Below are 9,088 nucleotides of genomic sequence, written 5' to 3'. Positions count from 1 at the left end.
GGGCGCCAGGTCCTCAGTCTATTTCACACTGTTGGCTGGAGAAACCACACATGCAGTTTGTTAGCACTCGCGGCATGCACGTACCTGGCCACGTCGAGGTTGATGGAGAAAGACTGTAAAGAACTAGAAAAGGATTTCTCTAGTGAAGAATATTTAAGTGGGCTCACCTGCAATGTGGTACCTCAGGACATAGAGTACTTGACTCAACCAACTTCAATTCTCAGGGCAGGGACTTGGCTAGGACTGATGGCAGGAGGATCAACTGAGGAGTTGGCCTCAGTGATAAACCAGGGATCTTTTTTACAATGAGACATCTGAGCTAATCCCCGCTCCAACATGGCCCTCAGGCAAACTGATCAGCACACGCACACACTTTCCTGGGAAGTCTAATTAGCCAAAGACGACGTGTCTGTATGAGCGGGATAGTCTAGTGAGAACAGAAAGATGTGAGGAAGACGTGACAAGTGACAGCTCCTGGAGGCCTTTATCATGGAATACATTTTTGACATGTCACAGTAGGAAATGCGCAGGTGTAATTAATTCAATTAGTGACGGTTGAAATCCATTTAGCGGCTTCAATTTCTGGCTCCGGTATTGTGCATGCTGGCTCGCAGTCATGGCTTGCTGGGACACCTGGATGTAACACAGCCATCCTAAATGTCATTAGTAACACCTTTGCTTTTCTTAAAATGTCAACATGTCTGCTGTGAAAAAAAAAAAAAAAAGGCCTAGGAGTATGGGCACTGATCTGGTTAATAAATAATGAGATATCTGATGACCTGTGGCAAATCTAAGGCGGTATTACATTCAGATAACTGAGTGACTGAGTGAGAATAAACTGTAGAAACAGGTGCAGCTCTAACAATAACTACATATGTCTCTCAAGGGAGCCTTTTACCAGAGGTATTTGTGCATTAACACAGCTGCAACCAATACAATTAATAATGGGACATTTTGATTAAAGTGAGCTAGTGAGCAAGCAAAGCATTGACAATAGTATTATTGTCAATGCAAGCTGACTGACACCTAAATCCATGTGAAAGCGGTCTGTTGGAGGTGTACGTTGCATCCCAAGTCAAAGCCTGCACCTAAGACGGGTCCCTCAGAGGCTCTGAAGACTGAAGCTGAACCTGTGCCTACACTACACCAGACTGTCCTGCCTCACAGACACTGAATCTACAAGTGTATTTGTGGTAAAAAATGTCCAATTTATCACAAAGCTACCTTCAAATGACCATCAAACTGACAAGTGAACTCAGATGGGTTACGTGTGACTGACAACATATTTCCTGGAGTTAACCACCAATTAGTTAATTGGAGTGACATTCATTGGTTCACATCGTGTCGTTTACCAGTGACTGATGAACACATGAATGCAAATATCTAATAGATATGACATTGACATGCGATACTTTGACTTAATGAGATGACAATCAGAATGCAACCAATTAGCCTGCATTGAGTTGGGGGATACTGAGGGATGCCAAAGTTGTGTCTTTCAGATTTTGGAAGAAAAATAATGCATTTCTTATGCTTTCTTGGCGAAGTCCTTTGAAAAGGAACGTCACAGTTAAAGTTATGACAGGTTTGATATTTGATTGAGGGGTTCAGGTCCTCAGTTCACAACCTACTAAAGTACAGAGCCGTTTGGGACACAGTCAAAGACGGAGCACTTCAGTGACATCTTACAGAAAAAAATCAAAACCACTATGAAACTCTGAAGTCTAAATGTTGGGTCATACTAAGTGACTTCAAGCTCTGTGTTTTCTCCATGCATGTTCCAGTGACTCCAGCTACCAACAGATTCCCCCCCCCAAAAAAATAATGTGATAAAGAACACTAATGCCACCTACTGGTGCAAGAACAAAATACAATCTACTGCCACAATGCAAGTCAAGAAATCACACAAATGCATATGTTGTTCTGATATTTATTTAAAAGAAACTAAAAGTCGTCGATAATATGTACAAAACTGCATAGCTGCAATAACATTTGAGGGAATGAAAATAAGCCCATGTCTGTGGTCTATGCTGTGATCTAGAAGTCCATTATTTTTCCAATATCTAATTGGAAAAGTTGGGTGAATTCTTCTCGGCATGATGATTACTCCCCTCTCAGCGCTTCCTCTTGGCGTCAAACTTGTAGATAGCTGCAGCTTTGGCCGTCTCCTTTTTTACCTTCACTTTATTGTTCTTATCCTGGTGCACAGAGTGAAGAAAAGTTACATCAGTCACTCGCAAAAAACAAAATGCTTGTTGTGATTAAGAGCATCTCCTTCTCCTCACCTGTAGGTCCTTGCGGGTCTGAATCTTCTGGCTGATCACAAACAATTTCTTTTCTCTGTCAATCCTCTGGGAAAGGATCTTATATTGGTGATTCCTCTGCTTGGCCAACTTCTACAGTCAACAGTGAGGAGAAAACATGAACCATCAGAGGGTATGTAGTATGTATTCCGTTTAGATGCACGTTTCAGACACTGCAAACAAAGCTGATCTCAATGCATTATGAACACGGACCATCATATTGTGAGGCTCTACAGCTCCCTGGATGCTCTTAGTCTCCAGAGTTTTCAGAGTTGGTCTGTTGAACACTCTGTCCACCAGCTCCGGAGCTGTGTCGAGGTGGTTTGCCAGGTCAAATGACTGCACTGAGGAGACACAGAAACACTTTTCAACTTCTCCGGTAACCTCATAACTTTGAAAAGCCCACAAAGCCAAGGATGTCCGTCCACATCAGAAATAACTATACTGTACATGTATAGTTACCTTTCACCTTGGAATCCACAAAAAATGTATGCTTGTTTTTTTGTTTGCTTTCTGCATCCAGAAGATGGAGCTCTCCTTTCATCCTCTCAATTTTCTGAAAGGAAATGATAAACAACGATTTACAGGAGGGGCAATGACAGAAGCCCCTTTTGGTTGTAACACATCTGTAATTTTATTTGCAGTGCATAATCAAGTGCATTTTGGTTGTATTCAGGCACAAGAGGTTATCCAAGCATGATCTATTACAGGGAAACGTACCTTAGCCTCTGCAACTCGTTTCATCTCCACATATTTGATATCCTGCGTCCTCATCACTTTCTTCTGCTCCTCTGTCACCACCACTTCCTCGTTTTTTTTCGATACGTGAACTCCATCCTGATAAGATGCCACAAAATAAGACATGCATATTAAAGCATTCAGCCAGAGAGATCACATGATTAGGATTTATAGAGCATAACTCTGTCTTGTTGCTCCGATGTTGACACTTCTCTTACCTGCAGCTTAGAGCTGACCATTCTGTGGTAAAACTCATCTGGGTTCTTATCCAGAGCTTTCTTTCGCAGAGCAGCAAGAGTGTTCTGTTTCTTGTGGTAATCCCTTTAAAAACACACAAAGAAATCAATTACAAGACTTATTCCTCGACCATGTTTGACATTAAAAGTCCAACACAAAGCCTGGAAGCAGAAAACATGTCTTAAACTTCACTCAAACTCACACTGCTCGGAGTTTGTAGTCTTTCTTCTTCTCCAGCAATCCCAAATGTTTCCTGAAACCAGGCTGGTGGAACAAAAATGACACATTTAAGACACGTTTTACACATTCAGTGTTCTTATTTACTTAATGGCATTACATGTAATACGTTGGTGATCATGTGTAGACGTCTCAAATGTTGCTAGCATGCTAACAAGCTAGCCAGCAAAACACTGAAACGCTCACCTGAGATCTTTCATGGTGGTTCCTCTGTCGGGATTTCAACGCTTTCCTGAACGACGACATTCTGAAAAATGTCTTCGAGCGTAACAAAAGTAAATAGTTCAGTCAAAGCAGAGCTTTTGTAAACTGTGCAGACACTGAAACCTTCTCGCTGCTTCGGGTCTAGTGCTTCCCTGGTGGCTGAACATGTGGGTTCCTGGTTCCTGCCCGGCTCACACTGCGTTGTGTTTTTTATTTCCTTACCGCAGATTCGCAACTCACGTCGCATTGAAAACATCATATGAATTGTGAATCATGGCGGACAATTTACGAACATAAAAATACATTAATATTTTGGTGGCATTTGACGGGAAACAGAAACGAAATGACTGATTTTCATGATATAATAAAGATTTGTAAATTTCGTCCCACGTGTTGCAGAAGCGCGTAACAAACAATAGGTGGTAGTGTTGCATGCATTTAACATGTTATAGTGGACTCTTTATGGACGCAGTTGTGGACAGTACATTAACCCAAGTACTGTACCTACCTACAGTATCCAAGTATTTGTACTTAACTTAAGTTTTTCTATTTGATGCTACTTTATACCGACAATACACATTTCCCAGGGTAAAGCTGAAGTTAATTACTCCACTACATAGTCTACATGACTGGTTACTATTTACTATGCATACGATTGTACGAAACAAAACACATGGTCAATTTATAAAATATGAATGCTTGTCATGGATTTACCAACTCTACAGGATATAAAGTGGTTTAGATGTGTTACATCTTCACCAGCTACAACAGTAACTTGCATCTCACAGGTTAATGCATATTAACCCATTACTATTCATATATATAGTATTACATTCACAGAGGCCGCTCTGCTGCATAATGACACTTCTAGTTAATTAAGGTTTTCAATGCAGGACCTTTACTTGTACCTGGACTTGGAGTATTTTAATATTGTGTTGTGCTATTTTTACTTAAGTTAAGAATCTGAATACCTCTTCCACTAATCTGGCTTTAGATATTCAAGACCAGAAAAGTCTTATGGATGATGGGAAAATAGTTTAATTACATTCAAGTAGAAGACTGATGCAATTTATCTGCCATTTAGAAGTTGTATACAAGCCAGGCTTGGCACAGGATCGGCTTAGAACAAGTGGGGGTCATCACAGTGCTACTGACTTCATATGTTTGGACTGCACTGTTCATACACCAAATTATTTAGGTCATTATAATGAGGGCCTGCATTTGCCAGAGTGCACAGTTAACACTAATTGGTAACAAGTTTGTTTTTCCAACAAGGACATTTATTGCATGTTTCCGTTGGGGTACCAGGCCCCTGTTTTGATTCCTGTCCAGACCAATAGACCGAAAAGAGATTACAAAGAAACTCTGTAATATTCCTTAAAACGTTCTCACACACTTTTTCTCTCCGTTGAGAAAGAGAGAGAAAAAGAAGTTCTGCAGGAACTTGGACGATGAGGGGGTCATCACTCTACACTGGGGGAAAAGACTATCCACTTCCTGACATGATATTTTGGGTAGCGGGTAGACAAAGACAAAGCCACAATGGCACCAGTCCCCTAATCTCACCCAGACTCCCAACTCTTTGTGGATGTGAGAAGAAGCCTTTAGGACAGAGAGTGATATTCCACTAAACAGACATTTTCCCCATATGGCTGCTCACTATCCCCTCACCAACCGCGAGGAATTTGTTTTATACGTGTGAGATTTGCCCGGCATGCAGAATGTTTTGCGGGTGATTAGACCAATGAATGGGATCAGTGTTTTCCACATTATGTCACAGGCTTGTTTATCAGTCTGATGGCTAATGACCCCGATTCCTGTGAAGGTTTCAGCCCAAGGCCCGACTGGTCCACTCAACCACTAACGTGTTTAACTACGCACAGACCGCAGCCAGGATTTACGGGTAAAATGTCTGTGTTCTGACTTATTTGGCTCCTTGCTGTGTAGTTCATGGGAGTCGTTATCATTACAAGTGAAATGCCTGGTGAGCCACGACAGGGGTAAATACTACTTTGGAAATTCGGGGGGGCTTGTAAGCAAGCTGATGCAAGAGCCGGAGGACAAGAGGTTGTGGGTTTGTTCAGGGTCAGCAATGAAGGAATGCCCTTGTGGGGCAGATGCAGGACCGTTTGGTTTTCTAATATGACCCTGTAAAAATAACACTGCTGACATATTCTAAGACTGCTGCACTTGGGCTGAGCTCAGGGCTTTGGTATGTCTCCCCTAACCATGGTTGGTCCTCATCTGCAGCGAGAAACCAGGCCAGCCCAGTTGAGAAATGCATGAGCCAGAAGTTCCTCCTGTGAGATTATTTAGGTGCATCTCTTAAAATTAACACAAGGCACACGTTGGCTGTGGAGGAACCTACTTAAGTATAATTCTGAGGTACTTTAACCGTTTCCATTTCCTACTATCTATACTTAATGTCCTTCACTTTATTTCAGAGGTAAATACTCTAGTTCTTACCCCACTACATTTATTTGACAAATAAAGTCACCAATTACTTTTCAGATTAAGATTCTACTTGAAGAAACTCTTGCACTGCACTAAACTGAACTATATATGAGCAGTTAAAACGTAGCTCCACCTCGACCAACTACAGTTAAATCCTTGGTGCATTAGTATTAACAATGTAATAGTGTAACATAAAATAATGTTACATTCACAGGGGCCTTTTTTACTTTTGATACTTCTTTTGTTCTTTTATTTAAATCAAGGATCTGAATACGTCTTTCATACACTGGCTATTGGACATTCCCGGCCTTAGCTACAAATATTCCCCGGTACTTCTCGATGCCCGAGTCATACAGTGGATGCACTCCTGGGTGGGATTCTCAGCATCACCACAAACTCTTGTAAAACAAAAATTGTCTACAATTAAGTGCTAATACGGTGCTTATTTTCCCTGCTTGAGATTTGAAGTGTCTATTATAGCGTGACTTGTTTTATACTCCAGACAATCACAGCCATGAAGTGGATGGGTTTCAGATGAGGCAAAGTCTACGTTGTGTTCTGTAAAAGAGCTATTATGTCCAATATCATCAAAGGGATCTTTCCTGATAGTCTGTCTTGATCGTATATCTTTAAAAGCCAGCATGCCCACTAAAGATACAAACACATTGGAAATGCATTGTCTTTATTCATACTCCCTTTGATTATGTGACGTTTTGTACATCTTAGTAGCATGCCACTGTTTCCACTCACCATCATATATGTGATGAAAACAGACAAATACTGCTGCCAGTCATACCTGCTTATTACTTAAGTGGGACTTTTAACAATCGAAGTGCCTCATTAGTCTGCAGCTGCTCAAGGCCATGATGCTCGTTAGAGTTAATTTCACTCAGGTGTTCCAAAACCAAACGTCCAAGAAAAGAGTTTAAGCTTTACAATTTCATTTCGAACTTCATTTAGCTGCATGACAGTCATGAGTTGTCATCATCACTGTTCATACGCTGCTTCAAAAGGAAGATTTTAAATTGAATTTGATTCTTAAATAAAGTTACATTTGATTAGCAAATATTTTGCAGTTTAAACTTGTTTTTTTTCACCCCTTTTATGTTCACTTTGAGCTAATGCTTAGTCAGTTAACCTCTATAAACCTTTTAACTTGTTTTACAAAAACTAAAAAAGCTTCCCTTAACCTTTTTACAGAGAAAGAAACAGTAAGGGAGTCCTCAGGCCATTTGTCCCATGATGAATTGACAGGCATCTATCCTCTAATTTGTTGCACGCAGTCTGACAGGACCACGCCTCAGAGTGTAAAATTAGAATTTATAATTAAGGGGTTGTGGGGAATACAGGGGTCAGACCACTCATTCAGTTGTCGCAGGACCACGAACAAGTCACATGTTTGAACAGTTGCATTAAAAGGCCTTCTGCGTTTAATGAGATATTCATGTCACACAGCTGCTTTTGCATTTCCAAAGACAAGTTAGGCTAACTGCAACTTACATATTTATCAGACAGACATGAGAGTAATCTTTTTTTATTTTGGGGTTGTTTTTAAAGCCACTGACACACAGCCTTGTGACCCCTTTTTGACCTTTTGTCGTTTAAAGGTAGAGGAACTTATTATTTGGTGGCCAATACAACATACCATTACCACAAGACCTACACTGTTGTGTTGTTGGAACAAGTCTGATTGAAGGGCGTAGAAACCTCTACAATAATACAGCCAAACTAAAGTAACTTCAAACAATCTGACCCTTTTGTTGTGTTATAGATGGACCAATGGAATTCTCTAGCTTTTAAGTTTTCATTTGCTTCACAGTTCATTCTTAAGCATATAACAATTATTTGCTACTTGTGGTGAAAATATATTAATATCCACGGTCTGAAAAACTGAAGAACCTGTCAATCCTAGAATTTGAGCTAACATTATCACCCATGTGAAGTGGAAAATGGAAGTCCAATAGCCACTCCTTTTAGTTTAGTTTTGATCTCCACCAACTCCTGAGGGAAATATCTGGATGCTTAGCTTCTCAGCTAGTTGCAAACTGTTCGCTGCTCGGCAAGTAGAGTGCAGTGGAATTATCTGAGCTTTTTAGCTGCTGCTTGAAATGAGGTTGACGAGAAAGAAAAACAGTACAGTCACAGAAGACCAAAACAGCCAGTTCAAAGACAGTATCTCAGTAGAGATGAGGGGAACTGGTTGATAATTATCTGTGGGGTTGCCACTACCCGTTTAACATTACACATAATCATTAATGGAGCTTTAATTGAACTTTAACATGCAGAGATTCAAACAGGTTTGATTTAGAATGGGCTGAATAGAAAATATCTGCTATAAAAGAAGTAGAACAATGCTATCTGTCATAAGGGGTATGCTGCTAAGATGCTGCTTCTGCCAAGAACACTGTGGTTACACACTGATTAACAGTAATGACTCAAATGGTAAGATGTAGAAATCCTTCATTGTATGAGTCCAGGATAAACATCACTGACCGCTTTTTGAGTCACGACAAATATGACACATCAGGACTGGAGAAAGGACCCATGCTGTAGAATAGGGAAGCGAAATCAAACAGCAGGGTTGGTCTTAACCCTGTTTGGTAATGTCAGGGTGTACAAAGGTTAGTCATCAAAGGTCACTTGAGACAAAGTACATATAGGAAAAAAGAGAGAAAGTCATAGAGGTTTTATTTTATACAAAAACAGTTCCATTTCACCAATTTAATGCTCAAATATGTGTATTTAATGTTTCCCTTAGAATATGTATCTTGTTTGAAACATATTTAACCCTGACCGTAATCTTTACTGATCCTTCAACTAAATCACATTTTAAACCTTATTTAACCTAACCATGGCCTGCAATCTAACCTACACCCACGCAACCTATTTCTCATTCTAAATCCCGTAACTTGTTT

General features: G+C 40.3%; 1 protein-coding gene across 1 annotated transcript; it reads right to left on the bottom strand.

The window, feature by feature from the left end:
- Positions 1–1,934: 1,934 nt before the first annotated feature.
- Positions 1,935–3,868, bottom strand: utp11 (UTP11 small subunit processome component). Its single transcript, XM_079165164.1, has 8 exons — positions 3,702–3,868; positions 3,481–3,542; positions 3,260–3,362; positions 3,024–3,140; positions 2,766–2,859; positions 2,517–2,647; positions 2,286–2,396; positions 1,935–2,198 (listed from the first exon to the last, which is right to left on the bottom strand). Exons 1-8 carry the CDS (start codon positions 3,759–3,761, stop codon positions 2,115–2,117), a joined length of 762 nt encoding a protein of 253 aa, XP_079021290.1. The 5' UTR covers positions 3,762–3,868; the 3' UTR covers positions 1,935–2,114.
- Between the last annotated feature and the right edge of the window lie 5,220 nt (positions 3,869–9,088).

The sequence above is a fragment of the Pholis gunnellus genome, assembly GCF_910591455.1.
Source record: "Pholis gunnellus genome assembly, chromosome: 8".
Classification (NCBI taxonomy): domain Eukaryota; kingdom Metazoa; phylum Chordata; class Actinopteri; order Perciformes; family Pholidae; genus Pholis; species Pholis gunnellus.
Note: the sequence above shows the minus strand (reverse complement) of the source record. Positions and strands in the feature narration are given on the sequence as shown.

Coding starts and splice junctions, on each gene's coding strand:
- utp11 (XM_079165164.1), bottom strand. CDS start 3,761: ATGTCGTCGTTCAGGAAAGCGTTGAAATCCCGACAGAGGAACCACCAT. Junction 3,543..3,701: donor ACCACCATGAAAGATCTCAG/GTGAGCGTTTCA, acceptor TTGTTCCACCAG/CCTGGTTTCAGGAAACATTT. Junction 2,860..3,023: donor AACGAGTTGCAGAGGCTAAG/GTACGTTTCCCT, acceptor ATTTCCTTTCAG/AAAATTGAGAGGATGAAAGG.